Source organism: Diceros bicornis, chromosome 19 (genome assembly GCF_020826845.1).
Source record: "Diceros bicornis minor isolate mBicDic1 chromosome 19, mDicBic1.mat.cur, whole genome shotgun sequence".
NCBI classification, from domain to species: domain Eukaryota; kingdom Metazoa; phylum Chordata; class Mammalia; order Perissodactyla; family Rhinocerotidae; genus Diceros; species Diceros bicornis.
This window is the reverse complement of record NC_080758.1, coordinates 30,642,455-30,657,893: the sequence shown is the minus strand read 5'-3', so window position 1 is coordinate 30,657,893 and position 15,439 is coordinate 30,642,455. Positions and strand designations below refer to the sequence as shown.

The following is a 15,439-nucleotide window of genomic DNA, read 5'->3' as shown; positions in this document are numbered from 1 at the left end:
AAGACTGAAGTGGCCGGATTTCAAGCGACAAACAGCACTACACCCGGAATCCACCCCCCTCCCAGCTCGGCTGCCTTCCTCCTCCACATCCCCTGTCACGAAGCCTATTGTGTTGGGCCCAGGGAGTTCAAGTTGAAGGGCCCGGGGGTCTGTGCCTCTGACTGCTCTGAGCTACTTCCCCATTGGCTCTGAGCAGCCTGTGCTCAGCAAGGGCTGAGCGACAGGAGGAGGCTCTAGTCCATAAAAGGGGGGCGAGGCACCAGAACTGCCATTCTAAGGGGCTTTGGTGGCGCTCACAGCTGCCTCTTTGGCACCTCCTTCCGAGCCGGAGTCAGAGAGGCCCCTGAGTCTTGGACCAGCCACCTGCCACCACCCTCCGACCTGCCAGAAGCTGCCCAGGGACAAAGAAGAACACAGGTAATACCCAGAGGGGCACTGGAATCCTCTCTCTTGGTTTTGTTCGTTCTTCCTGGTCCTCTGGACCTGGAGGTGGTGGGAGCTCGGGCTGGGGGATTTGAGGTTTGGGTCTGATTATCTGGCAGAGGTAGTTACAGTTAGGAGTCTAGTTTACAAAAGCCAGGTCAGTGCAAGACAGACTGCTCTTTGGAATTTCTCTTTCTCCCTCAGGCCCTGGCTTAAACAGGTGGGTGGCTGTCTCCCCAAAGGACCACCCCTTGGTATCAGCTCCAGGGTCGTCTTCTCCATGCGTGTAAGAATAGGACGCCTGGGTGGAAAAAGCAAGAGGTTTAGCTAATCAGGGTGATTTAAAAGGTCAGTGATTCTCACTGGACTTAGAGAACAAGGGCTTGGGCAAATTAATGAGATTCAGGGCTCTGGCATTTACCACGTATCATGTACATCAATGTACAATCAAGTTCAGCCTTTTCATTCTTTTTGGATCGTGTTTAATTGCTGACAGGGTGCTAGTTTGAGTGGCTTCCTTTGACGTAAGTTTACACAGAAATGAAGTTTGGGGTGGTGTTGTTGGGAAAGAATAGGGGAAGAAAGTGACAACATGCCAGGAGACCCAGGGAAGCAGGATTTTTCTTGTCCATTTTACTTTGAAAGGACTTGTTGCTTTCATGTAAATTACAGCCAGCGGAGTCTAAGTCAGGCAGGGAAGCAGCTCAAAGGGGAAAGTCATTTGCTCACTGGTAAGGATAAACACATTCAAAGAAAGTATTCTAGAATCCCAAAGTTTAACTCTAGCAAAAAAGCTGGTGAGCTTCAGAGAAAAAAGCCTGTCGATAACTCCAAGGTTGAATAGTAAATTCTGTGACCTCGTACTTTTTCCTGGGTCTCTTTTATCTAGAATCTCTCCAAGCTTTATAAACATCCCTTAATTAAGCCTCCAAGCTTCCCAGGGGAAACAAGCTCTTCAGGTTATTGGATCTGATTTCAATTCCCCTCCCACAGACCAAAAGTCTTCATTACCATCCTTCTTCCAAGGACTGGGGAAATATACAACGCTTTTCTAATTTGACAGGCATTCCCGTCAGGATCCATTGCAACCCGTTTCAGAATGTCAATCCTCTTCTCTTCATTTTCTCCCCCCACGGTCCCCTCCCGCCGCTGTATCTTCCTTCTCTTGTCCCCTCACCTTCTTCCCCAACCCACCCCACCTAGCCTTTTGTTCTATTTTTGCAGGTCATTTATCTCCAGCCTTTGAGATCTGTGTGGAGGAGCAGTTGCAGCAGCGCAAGCCGGTGAGTTATGCTGCCTGGGGGAGGTTTGCGTTTGCTGACGGGATCTCATGCCCACTGCTTTGCCCCAGATGAGCTAGAGGTGTGATGGGTGGCAGGCGAATCCTGTGTCTCCGCTGGCAGCTGGGAGTGGGATGTTGCAGCAGCGGCTCCTGATGAACCCAGCATGCAGAATCCAGCACGTTGTAGCAGAACAGGCAAAGGGACTGGCTCTGGGGCTGTTTGAAAAATTTGCAATCCCGTTAAAGCACATGGAAAGGGATTAGGGTCTTGAGGTAACTCCTGGGAGCCAGGAATTTTCTATATATCATCTAAACGTGTGTCTTGCAACACCCGAAACAGTGCTGGGTTCAGATCACAGATCCCACCACTCATTTGCTGTGTGATTTTGAGACAACAGCTGTACCTCTCTGAGCATTAGTTTCCTTACCCGCACAATAAGGATAATAATAATATTCTCCTCCTGAGGTTATTGTGAGGCCCCTATGGGATACTGTAATATGCTTGGCTTTTAGTAGGTACTCAAGAAATGCTAGTATGACTGCTCAAGTTCAAGGTGGCCGAGTTGGACCCCTCTCCCCCATTCTATGATAAAATCCTTGATCGTCCCACTCCATCATGCTGTGTGCAATGTCCAGGAAATATGATTGAACATCTACTATTTCTGTTTGTGGGGCTGACCCTCCTCTCCCCTCCCCATCCCATTCTCTCCACACCAACAGAAGACTTCATTTCTTCATCTGCCGCCGTGGGATCATGAAGTCTGTTCTTGATCGATCCTCCCTAACTCACCCTCCTTGGGTCATTCCTGCACAATTGTTGTATTTATTAGATGTCTTCCATCATCCTAAGCAGGATCGATAGTGGGTGGTTTGATTTCAACGTGTGTATGTGAAAGTGCGGTCAGCTAGCTGATTTCTCTCCCCGTTTTCGCTCATCTCAGCCAATAAATGTTGGTTAATCTCACTGAGTCTGACAAAGGGCTAAAACGATTTCACTGGGACAGAGCTGGCCATTGTGGCGGGCAATAAACATTGCTGGAGACACCCAGGCAAGCCCTGGATCAGTCCCTGGAGATGGAGAGGTGGCTCTGGGTCCTTTGAAGTTGGACCTCATTAATCCCTTCCAGCCTGGGTCCAGATTGATGCTCTTGGTGGGACAGTAAATGGCCCAGATCCGTGAGGCACGTCCCCTGGCTCAGGAGGCTTCTCCCTGAGGCCATCCAGCTGTCCCACTGGCCAGAATGGTCGCTCCGGGCTGCAGACATATTCACCAGGGTGTAATTTTCCAAGGTCATTTGGCTCCTTAACCTATTACTGGACCGTTCAATTTAACCTGACAAGGTTTACTGAGCAGTTATTATGTGGTCGGGTCTCTGGGCCCCTGGCAGGGGGAGAGAATTGGTATTTGTGACTCACTTGGTAGGTCAACCTCCAGAATCCAAGTCCATTCCCCTCCTGCCTTCTCTCTCTCATTTTGTTCCCTTCCCTCTTCTTTTTCCCTCTCCTCCCTATCCTCTTCCTTTCTCTTATACCCTCTCCCTCTCATTCCCGTTTGCCATCTCCCCATCTCTATTTCTCATCTTTATTTTCTTTTCCCACAAGGGCCATCATCGCTCTGTGCTCTTCTAAGTGTCTTGATCTCTTTCTCTGTGTATGCAAGTCGCATGTCTGTCTGTCTGTCTATCTGTCTCTTTCTGTGTCTCTTCATTTCCATCTCTCTCTGGTCCACCCTCCTCTGCCTTTCTCCTCATCCCTTAATTGCACCAAAAAACAAAGGATGGAGTTCCATGTGAATCCTGCTCTTCAAAAACATTCTTTTGAAAACGCACTTAGTGATGCCATTGCAACCGCCAACGGCACCGTCTTTCACTCTAGTCTCCGCACAACGAATGGCCCGAGAGAGGTGGCCAACCCTCCCCGTGGGCCTTCATCCTATGTTCTGTGTTTTGATTCTTGCTGGACTAAATGGTGGATTCACTTTCCATTCAGAACCCGAGCCCTGCATGCCCCCATATTGATAATCCATTCTCTGTTAATGATGCTAAAGGCCTAATAAGAACACTGTTTCTCCAGTTTTCCAAGTCTCCCTTTGCCAGCTCACTGGAGGGCTGGACTTGATGTATTTTTCGAGTGGGGCAAAACTCCTGGAATAGTCTCATCTTCAGGAATGTGCGAGTTGGGGCAGGGGGTATCCAATGGGCGTTTAATGTTTACCTGCACCCCAGGGATGGTTTGTGGAGTGGAGTCTCTGACTTTTAAGCCTGCTTCTGTGGTGTCTTTGCCTCTTGGCCTTGACCCAGTCATTTTGCTTCTCTGAGTCTCTGTTTCCCCATCTAGAAAATGGGGCTAATAGTGCCCAGGCTACTGGGTTCTCCAGAGGGTGAAGCTGCAGTAATTGAGATAAAATGCATAGCAGTGAGCTTGGCCCTGTAGCTGTGCCTTACATGGGGGTTACTGTGGACTCAGAGAATCCCAACTCTGCCACGCACGTCAGGGACCAGGGGAGTGCTTTGTCACTCGGTCCCCACTCTTCTGACCTGGAACCTGAGCCTGTAATAATAGCACCGCCCGGCAGGGTCCGTGAGGGGCCAGGCCTGGCACAGAGCAGGGGCGCAGTCCTTGTTGGCCACGTGATGCCTGTTGCTGGGGATCATTGAAACAATGCCACCTCCCCAGTGCGAGTCACCGTCACCGCCTGGTGTAGGAGGCCCCAGCTCTGTCTCCATTTCCCTCCTGACTCATGATGTGACCTTAAACAAGTGACTTCATTTCTACCTTTTCCCATTTCCTCTTCTATCAAATAGGAATAATCACATGTGATAAAATGCTCTGAGAGATAATTGCGATGTTAAATCAAGCCATTATTATTCCATGCTGGCTTTTTAAATAAAAGTGCCTGCTGCTCCTTCGAGCCCTCTGACTACAGTACAGAAATATCATCAAGAGGAGATAAGAGGGCAAGCAGTCCCTTCCCCTTCAAGGAACTCTGGGCCCTGGGTAGAAACAGGCCCACTGTGTGCTGGCCCTTTAAACGATGCTGTCTCAGGCCGTCCTTATGGCAACATGGCAGGGAGGGGATGCGAGCCCGTTTACAGATGAGAAGACAGAGGTTTGGAGACTCTGATTGTCCCAAGAAAATCAGCTTCAAAACAATTAGAATAATTAGAATTAGAAAATGGTTATAAAAATAATGAAGGCAGGGGTCAGCTAACTTTTTCTGTAAAAGACCAGATAGTAAATATTTTTGGCATTCTGGGCCACACAGTCCCTGTTTCACACTCCCCGTGTTTCTGTGGCATGAAAGCAGCCATAGACTTACGTAAACAAATGGGATGGGTGTCTGTTGGTCAGGCTTCTCCAGAGAAACAGCAACAACAGGATGTGTGCATATAGAGGAAGAACTTCATTTATTATAAGGAACTGGATCCCGTGATTACGGAGGCTGGGGGAGTCACCCCTCGTCCCCCACCAGCCCGAGCTTGCCTCACTGGGCTGTCACAAAGCCCCGCGAGGCGGTGGCTGAGGAAATGCTTCATGGACTTGCAAATGCAGAGAGGTTTTCTTTGGGAGGGCGGGGAGGATGCCCCCTGGCCCACCCGGTTGGTGAAAGGGGCCCCTCCTCACCATGGGAGCCCCCCACTGGGGTCGGTGCGCTGATGCTGCCCCTCGAGCTCGCCAAGTGGGCTCTGTTCCCACTTCTCACCCCATGATCGGCCACGTTCCTTTTCTCCTCAGCTCATCCCAAATCAGAGATGACAAGCAGGCAGGGCTACCTCTGATGTAGGACTTCCAAGCAAATCCCCATAGCAAAGGCGAAGACCATCCCCTGGGGACCCATCTGACGTTGCTCAATAATTTATTTATCTTACAAAAGGAAGGAAATAGGATTGCTTAGGAAAGTCTCAGGGCTGATGTGATGTGTCTCTATCAGAGTCATCTTTTAAGCCAGAGACATCTAGTCAGAAGGCTGACTCTCCCATTTACAAGCCAAGTGAGCTTGGGTAAGCAGCCTCTCCTCTCCTAGCCTCAGCTTTTCCTCTGTACAATGGGTATAAAGTGCTCACCTCTGAGTTGTTGTGAGGATTAGAATAATATGTGTAAAGTCAAAACGCACAGCCTGGCATCTAGTGGGCTCTTGACCAGTGATGGCTCTCATTGGATGGGCGACACCATGAATTAGGAGCACTCAGCCCCACCCGGCACACAGTAGGCCCACCACATCTGGCAGTTAATTTATTCAACAATCTTTTTTTGAGATCCCCCTGTGTTCCAGGCCCTATATTATCACTCCTTTTTGCCCTTTTCTTTTCTCCTCGCCTGGAGCCCACGTAAGATTGGAATGGAGCCTTCATACTCTACTAGTTAAAGCACCTACTGTGTGCCAGGCACCATGCCACGTGCTTTACACATGGTCTCTTATTTAATTCCTACACTAACCCTCTGAAGCATTATTACCAGCCCCATTTGATAACTGAGAAAACTGAGACACAGCAAAGTTAGTAATTTTCCCAAACTGCTGCTAAGTGGTGGGCTGGGATTTGAATCCACATCACTAACCACTTGGTGATCCTGCCTCTGAGTCAGGAGGAAATTGGAGGTCTCACCTCTCCTCTCTCACCAAGTGTACCCCTCCCACCCCATGCTGCTCTCCCCGTTGATGGAGTAGGCAATTCAGGGGTTGCAAACTCAAACGTCTGTCGGGTGATCGGCAGGGATGGACATGAGGGAAGCCACTGGTGGGGACAGTGGTGACCAGGCCACATGCACCACCTCCATGACTATTGTATTTGAATGAAGGCCTGATGTTTCCAGGGCTTTTGATCTTTTAAAGACAAGTTGGAAATAGAGATTTTTTAAATGTAAGAATCTCCCAATTTTGAAATGTTGGCAACAAAATTTTTAAAAAATCCTTGTGCAGGTCAAAACACCCTGTGCCCACTTGCTGGGTTTGTCCTGCGGGCAGCCAGTTTGCAACCTCCGGATGTTCGGATGTTAGCCATGTGCAGGGCTGGGGAGGAGGGAGCCAGAGGCCTCAGCCCTGCTCGACCCCCATCGCTTCATCCCTGTCCTTCAGAAGAGCCTCCCTGGGCAGCCCTCTGCTCTGTCCCCACCCCATCAAATTCCCTCCTCCCAGCCCTCCTTCCTCAGAGACCTCCTGAGGCCAGGGCTGTGGAGCCGGGGAGGGGTGGAGTGGGGGAGAGAGAGGCTTTGCCTGAAGACGGTGACTCAGGGGCTGAACGCTTCTCATGTCAAGGAACCGCAGCTAGTGAGCACAGCCGTTAGCTAGCCAGAAAAAAGATTCAAGCCTCAGAATGAAGTCCCTAATATTTGGCAAGTGACCGGCCATTCCTTCCTTCTGCCTCTCCCTCTGCTACCAGGCCTTCCTCCTTCTGTCTCCCCCTCTTCGTCTCTCTCCCTCTCTCTCCCTCTCTCCTCCCTGTCCCTCCATTTTAGTCTTTCTTCCTCCCTCCGTCTCCCTTTGGACTGTTTCTCACTTCCTCTCCTTCCTCTTTCCCCCTCCCCTGTTACTCTGCTCTCTTTCTCTGCCTCAGTTTCCCCGTCCCTCACATCCCCCCAATCCTGCCGCCTCCCTTCTCTTCCTTCCTCTTTCCTCCCCTTGCCCCTCTCCTGGTTTCATTAACATTTGCTGAATTTCCTTCAGCAGGTGTTGGTTTCAGACAACCGCAGACCCTGAGGTTCCTCTGGGGCATAAAGGTGGGATCCGGAAAAACTGAAGCTGGGCTTCCAAGAGGTCCAGGGTTGCCTGATGATTCACTCAACAAACGTGTGTGGAGCTCCTGCTCTCATTCTAGCCCTGTATTCCGTGCTGGGACACTGTTCATTCATTCATTCATTCATCCATCACTCAAACTTCCTCAGTCTTCCCATCACATTAGAACGACATGCAAACTCCCTACCCTAGCCCGTGAGGCCGACGCTATCTGGCCACCACCCACCTCTCTGCTTTTTCTACCCCAGTCTCCTCCCTCATGCCCCCTCATCCACCCTGGCCTCCCTGTCATCCTCTAACACACCAACACTCTCACCTCAAGGACTTTGCACTTACAAACTACCCCCTGGCAGGAAACTCAGAAAGTAAGAGGCAATTATGTGACAGAGCCAGCACAAGTGACTCTGGGAGCTCAGCGGAGGGGCCTAATCCAAACAGACTTCCTGGAGGAGGCAACTGAGGCTGAGTTTTGAAGAACAAATAAGAGTTAGCCAGATCAGAGGGAGATGGGAGTGGACGGGTGGGGAGAAAGGTGTTCCAGGCAGAGGGAACCCCTTGTGCAAAAGCTTGGAAGATGGGGCGCATGGGGCTTCATTTTGAAATTGCAAGTGCTTTGGTCAGGCCCAGGTCAGATGGAGCTCATGCTCAGTCTGGGTGCTGCCCACGTGCAGGGACACCTTGAAGAGGTGACGTAATCGCTCTCTGCCTCTGTTTTCTCATCTGTAGAATGAGGAGACTGTTAGCCCCGGCCGTCCGGGGTTGTTATGAGGACCCCTCACATTAGACACTCAGCACAGGGTGACGCCTAGTAAGTGTCAGCTCTCCCCAGTAGGAAAGCCCGTGAGCACCTGGCTAAGGGGGGGCTTCTGCTCAAAGGCCGTGGAGAGCCTGGGTGAGGGCAGAGGTGCGGTCAGATGGGCATTTCAGACGAGTCCTCTGGCTGCTGTGTGGAGGGCGTCTCAGAGGCAAGGTTGGAGGCTGCTCTGGAGCCAGGAGCAGGGAGGATATGGACCCTGGAAGGCCCTGGAGGACGGAGCTGGAGGCTGGGAGGGGTGGATTGAAGGGGCCGGGGCGGTACACGGTGGTTAAGAGGAGGGCTCCGGAGCCCGACTGCCTGGGTACGAATCCCAACTTTGCCACTTACCAGCTCTGGAGTCCTGGCGGGTGTCCTCACTCAGTTTCCTCATCTGTAAAGTGGGCGTGACAACAGTACCCCCCCCCACACACACAGAGTTGCTGCGACTATAAATGAGTTCATCCACGAGAATTGCTCAGAACATCTGGAGTACTTAACAACCATCAGATCAGCTAGAACTATTATTAAATATCAAGTTAATGCACGAAAGGAAAGGATGCTGACACTATTTTTGCCTGGGACGAAGATCTCAAATCGGGGTTCATGCCTTAGCAGCCAAGCTGTGCAGGAAGCCTCCGGCCAGGAATTAGAGGGTGGTGTAGGCTCCCCTGCCCCAGCGGGTTAATTCACTGCTAATCTTGTAACAGGCCAGCCCAGCCATTGCTGATATCAGAGAAAACACGGACTGCCTGCTTTTTATCTGCACATAAATGGCACAGCTCACTCGCCTGGAACCCAAATCCGCTCAGCAGCTGATAGAGCGTGAGAGAATCCAGAGGGAGGGAGAGATGTGGGATGGACACAGGTCCACTTCCCTGAGTTTTCTTCTCTGAGCCTCCCTGCTCAGGGGGCAGACCTTGCCCAGCCTCAAGAGAGGCAGACGGGCCTGAGTTCTCATTTAATCGCTGTGTGACTTCAGGATATTTGCCAAGCCTCTCTGAGCACATGTTTTCTTGTCTTAAAGTGAGGGTAATGAAGCCTACCTCTTAAGAGTTGGTGGTTGGATTGAGAACAATATAGAAGGCAAAGGCCCTGTGCATATGGCTCTCTGGACTTCACAGAGGGTTCAGCTGTTAGGCAATCAAAGTTGTTCTAGAAATTGTAGTCATTAAGGGCACCCCATCAAACTGTCACAGCACATGCACTTCCCACATGTGTGGGGAGTCAAACAGAATGGCCTTGCAGCCCCGCTTCCCCGCTCGCTGGAGGGCACGGGCAATTCACTGAACCGGAAGTGCCCCCTCGCTGGGGAGGAATAAATGGGATGATGGACTTAGGGGCTTAGCTCAAGGCCGGAAGCTCAGCAGGGGCTCCATAAACGCTGGCTGGGGTCATTATTAGGCGTGCTTTGGTGGGGGAACCTACTGTGTGCTCTGAGGAGGGAAAGGCCCTGCGCTACAGCGTGGGGCTCTGGGGCCCTGGAGTGAAATCTTCTAACCCCTGAACACCTGAGCAGACAGGGCGGTGTGCAGGCACGGGCGCTGGGGGAGGGAAGGAGGTCAGGCATCCCTGAGCACCGCAGCAGGGCGTCAGGCTAGGAGGCCCAGGCTGGGAAGAGCATGGAGCCCCTGCCCGGGGCGGGGTATCTCAGGGGACTCCCCATCTCCAGCCCTCCATTTGAACAGCTTTGAGGTTGATAATTGGTTTATAAAGAGTTGACTGTGAAAGGGACAGCTTTTAGCGGACTGTTGGTGAAGCCTCGTGTTTACTGGGTGCCTGCTGCGTGCTGGTGAGGGTTGTGGGGACGAGGACCCAGCAGGACACACAGTTAGGGTCTATACCCTTAAGAGCCAGCATTCTAGTGGGGGAGACAATGACAAACAGCACAAGCAACCATCAGGTAAACAGGACGGCACGAGGCGGAGAGTGGTCCCTGCCAACACAGCAGGGCGAAGTGAGAGAGAGCCAGGAAGCTCTCCAGGTGAGCACAGGGCTCAGCAGATGCGGCCCTGAGGATGTGATGTATAATTCATTTGATTACAAGGAGGGAACCATGTGAAAATCTGTGGTCAGAGTACTGTGGTTGGAGTCATAGAAAGTGCAAAGGCTCTGAGGCAGGAGCAAGCTTGGCGTGTTTGAGGAACAGACAGTATTTCAGAGACGAAAACAAGACACAGCTCCTGCCTTCGTGGAACCCGAGTCTGAAGCCTCACATAGATGATTACCAAATAGTGGAATATTTTGATGGAGGAAGCACAAGTTTCTGGGAAAGTAGAAAGGAGGATCATCCCATCCAGCCTAGGAGATCAGGGAAAGCTGCCTGGAGCAGGTGATGTCTAATCTAAGACCTAAATGACAGGTAACAGGAGAAGAGAGGGAGAGTTTTCCAAGCAGAGGGAACAGCATGTGCTTAAAGGCCCAGAGGTGGGACAGGGCCTGATGCATTCCCTGGGGGAATTGCAAGTAGCTGGATGTGGTTGGAACCCAGAGCTGAAATATTAGGTTGTAGAGATGGGATTGAGGGTGTCCCGGTCATGTAGGAGAAGGGCCAGGCCTGCCCCAGTCCAAGGGATCTGATCACAGCATTGATAAGCTGAGAAAGGTATTTCAGGGAGGGCAGGAGGGGTCAGAGAAGGAACGGGAGGTAGGAAGGCCTGCATGGAGATGGGTGAAGGTGCTTGGGTGGAAAAGGCAACTTCCAGAGACCTTACACAGCAGAAAGGGCTGGCTTGGGGACAGTGTGGGGAGAAGGGGACGAAGGCAGGTGACGGAAGCCTTAGAGCACTCAGAAAAGCAGATAGCCAAGTGTCTTCTGGCTTGGTGGGTGGTCAAGGTGGGTTTGAAGCCTGACAGACCCTAGTCAAGTCCTGGCTTGTCCACTGCCTTGCTGTGTGGGCAGTCTCTTCCCCTCTCTGTGCCTCAACTTCCCCATCTGTCCAATGCAGTAGCACAACCCGCCTTAAGAGCTGCTGTGCAGACTGAATGTGAATGTGTAGGAGAGCTCCTGGCACATGTCAGGCACTCAGCAGGTCTTAATTCCCTTCCTTGACCCTTGGCCTTGGGGCACCCACTGTGCCTCTCGGGGCCTCTGTTTTCTCCACTGTAGAATGGGAACGAGAATGTTTGCTTGTGGTGCTGCTGGCAGGAGCTGGCGGGTGACTTTGTAGGCTCAGGACGCCCCCCACAGAGTCAGTGCTCACAGGTTTCATTGTCTTCTCTTTCTCCCTCCCCAGCGGGAGGAGCTGAGACAGCATGGCCTGGCAGGGGCTGGTGCTGGCCACTTGCCTCCTCGCGCTGCCCTCCGCCACAGCGGACTGCCTGTCTGGCTGCTCCTCGTGTGCTGTGAAGACCCAGCGTGGGCCCAAACCCGTCAACCCTCTGGTAGGTTTCAGGCACGGCTTCTGGATGCCCAGGTGCTGGGGCCTGTGTGTGGACGGGACCTTCCGTGTGGCGATCCCAGAGAGGGAAAGAAGCAGGCCTGGGCAGCTGTGTGCCAGTCCTGTAGACTCGTCCCACCTGTGCAGGGCACGTCCTGCCCTGTGGTCAGCCTGGGCGCCAGGGGCTGCTGTTTTCCAACTCCCGTCCCTCCCCGCCCCAGACCTCACCACCATGGGCTCACTGCAGTCTGGGCCACACATTCCCTGTTTCCAGGGAGCCTGATGCCTGGCAACAAGGAGTGTGGTTCACGAGTGGCGCTGACTTGGGGAGTCGGCAGCCCTGGAGTAACTTTTCAGGGCATCTTACCACCAGGCTGATGGGCACCTCCAAATCTAGTCACTCCCATAGAGGGGGCTCTTTCCACCGCCCCTGAATGCCAGGATCTGGTTGGCAGGATCCAAGCTTGGGCCCTCTCCTGGGTCCTAGCATCTCTTGGTCCAGCCCTGTTGGCTTTGCTTTGTGTCGCGCTCGCCCACGTGCCTCTCCCAGGACAGCAGACAGGCTGGAGGAGAGGCACCAAGGGTGTGGTGGACAGGATATAGGCTGTGGTTCTGCCACTTTCCGGTTCCATGACCCTGGGACTGTTTCTCAGTGTCTTCATCTGCAAAATGAGGGTGAATCTAGGAGATGACGACGCAAATCACATTAAATATGTGATTTTAGCCTCTCTTTATAGAGATGCACACAGAGTGCCAGGTGCTGCCCACATACGATCTCCCAGAGCACAGTGGTTCAGCATGAGGACTCGTGGCATCAAGACTGCCTGGGTCCAAGTCCAGTATTGTCCAGTATTGTAGTCATGGTCATCATCATCATCATCATCATCATGTTTGAATTCTCCCAGTACTCTTATGAAGTAGATACTATTGTCCCCTCAGTTTTGATGAATCCTCAAACATCCCCTCACATGAGTCCTTTCCACCATTCTGCATTGCTTCCATCCCTCTCTATAAAGTGTTTGCAGCATCCTTCACACTTAGGAAAGATGGGGAGAACCAAGTACTCCCTCTGGAGTCAGAAGTGGAAGAGGATGGCTGAGCAGAGCAGAGCACTATGGGAAGATCTTACTTCCAGTTTTGGCCTTGCCCCCTGCAGCCATGTGCCCGCGGGAAAGCTGTTTTACCTCTCCATTTCTGTTTCCTCATTTTCCACTCGGGCACGAAGTCACCTACCTTTATGCGCCATTGGGAGGATTAAAGTGGGCAGCTCAGGGCTTAGTAATGGCAGCTATTGCTGATTTTCTCAGATATTGGACAGGGGACGCTGGGGCAGGAAGTGCATGTGCTTTGACAGTTTGGTGGGGTGACATTACCACTGTGGTCTTTTTGGATCTCTTGCAGATTTGCTCCCTGGAATGCCAGGCCAGCCTGCCGCCAGCTGAGGAATGGGAAAGATGCCAGGAGCTTCTGTCTTTTTTCAGCCCTTTCACCCTCGGGCTCAATGACAAGGAAGACCTGGAGAGCACGGCAGCTTTAGAAGAGCCCTATAGTGAGCTGGCCAAGCGGGTGGGGCCCTTCCTGAAGGAGCTGGAGAAAAACAGATTCCTCCTCAGCGCCCCAGCGGAGGAGAATGCTCTGAGCAGGAGCTTGGCAGAGAAGCTCAGGGGTCTCTCTGGCAAGTTGGGGGAGGGAGTGGAGTCTGAGCTGATGGGGGACGCCCAGCCAAATGATGGCTCCGTGGAGGCTGGAGCACTGGCTTCTGATGAGGAGGACCCCAAGGAGCAGGTCAAACGCTACGGGGGCTTTTTGCGCAAATACCCCAAGAGGAGCTCAGAGGTGGCTGGGGAGGGGGACGGGGATAGGGTGGGCCGTGAGGACCTGTACAAACGCTACGGGGGCTTCTTGCGGCGCATCCGTCCCAAGCTCAAGTGGGACAACCAGAAGCGCTATGGGGGTTTTCTCCGGCGCCAGTTCAAGGTGGTCACCCGGGCTCAGGAAGACCCCAATGCCTACTCCGGAGAGCTTTTTGATGCATAAACACCTCCCCATCGTGGAGTTGAGTCAGGAACTTCCCCTTACACCCTTCCAGATTGGAATGCACTCATTCATCTTCCCCTGTGTCCCCCGCCCCGTGCTCAGCTCAGCATTGTCTACAAAATCTAAACCCAGCCTGCCTCTCTTCTGCCTGGGGTGCAGTGTTTGTCTGGGGTCAGTGAGGCGGAAGGGTGGAGATTCCCCTCTCCAATAGACTTCGTGCTCGCTCAGACCCCAGACCTCTAGAGCTATGACCAGCAGCAGCCTTTGATATCAGTCCCTCCACCCCATTCATGTGACTCCCCAATTCCAGAAATCCAGACTGACCTGTTCTTCATCCCTCTAGATCTATGATCTCCAAACTTTACCGATCATATGCCCCTCTCAGAAGAAAAATGAGCGTATCCCCTGCCATGCAGGTATAGTCACTTAGATAGTATATATGTAACATAAAGCATACAAAAGGTAGAAATTTAAAACAAGATGGATAAACAAATACAAATCCTAACATTTTATTCCTAAACCTTAAATGATCTCCCTGTGCACCCCACTTTGGAGACCATGCTTTAGGTAAAAAGCTGATACAGTGCCTTTTATTGGAGCAGGAATTCCTACTAGTCTTCTAGTGGGTTAGACCGTCAGTCGATGTGGTCTGAGTTCTCATAGCGTAGAAACACACGTCTTGAAGAACCAAGTTCCTGGACTCCATGTTGGTACCCTGGACAGCGCCCAACTCCTCACAGGAGAGGAAGGGAATGAACGTGCCTTTCCTACTAGTTAATGAGAAAAGTTCTCCCTCCCAATGCTGAAATGATCAAGGCGGGAGCGAGGCAAACCAATTTGTTCTGTGCAACAAACTTAAAATGTGAACCAGTTCCCTCAGCCCTCATTAAACTAATTAAACTGATCGGTATCACTTTCCTACCCCAGGATGAACTGAAGCTGAGTCGAGTTGATGAGGTTAAGCACAACCATGTTCTTGAGCAGCTGAATCAGCTGCCAAGAGTCCAAGCCATCTGGTCAACCATATGCAATGGGCATTGGGTAAGGGAATCCAGAAGCAACAGCTAGAAAGAGAAAAAAGACACTCTTCAACCCCCCGATGATTCTTTCCTCTTAATGTCTCAAAATAAAACTGAAAGAGGAATGAAATGATTAAGTGCTTGAGGCCAAATGAATTCCCTTGATTCAAATAACCCAGAATCAGAGGCAGAGACTCCCCATGCCTTGGTTTCAAAGTCCCCTCTCTCTATGTCTCTGTCTCTCTCTCTCTCTGTCTCTCTTGCTAATTCGTCCCTAGACACTATGGTTTTGTGGATCCAGAAGGCCGGGCTAGAGAGGAGAGAAATAGACTTGGGTTTGGTTAATTTGTATAAGATGCTACTGAGCACACCTCTTCATGCGCAACCCCCAGGTCTCTCATGATGTTCTGAAATGTATACGTTGTTTTAGGGTTATTTTGTGTGCTTTTAAAAAATTCCACTTATGCAATTAACTTGGAATTTGCTTAGTCCTTAATAGGCCTGTGTTATTTCCTACTCCTCCAGTACAATAAATAAAAGAAAGATGCTGATGACTTGGGGGAGCATGTGTGTGCATGCCTCAGTCCCCAGAGAGTGAGAAGACCATTTGCAGAAAAGAGTGCTGGGGAATGAAAAAATGTATACACGTACACATGCGCGCGCACGCACACACACGCGCATTCAAGTTAGAACAGTAAATATAGGATAACAGAAATTTAAAGTGCCCTAGCCCTAAGTTTGAAATCTGTGTAAGTTTGAGATCTTGAGTAAGTC

At 51.4% G+C, this 15,439-nt stretch overlaps 1 protein-coding gene across 1 annotated transcript; it reads left to right on the top strand.

Annotated features, from left to right (window-relative positions):
- The first annotated feature begins 333 nt into the window (after positions 1 to 333).
- Positions 334 to 15,219, top strand: PDYN (prodynorphin). The gene is made up of 4 exons (XM_058562147.1): positions 334 to 417; positions 1,648 to 1,706; positions 11,466 to 11,613; positions 13,011 to 15,219. Exons 3-4 carry the CDS (start codon positions 11,485 to 11,487, stop codon positions 13,644 to 13,646), a joined length of 765 nt encoding a protein of 254 aa, XP_058418130.1. The 5' UTR covers positions 334 to 417; positions 1,648 to 1,706; positions 11,466 to 11,484; the 3' UTR covers positions 13,647 to 15,219.
- Positions 15,220 to 15,439: the final 220 nt, after the last annotated feature.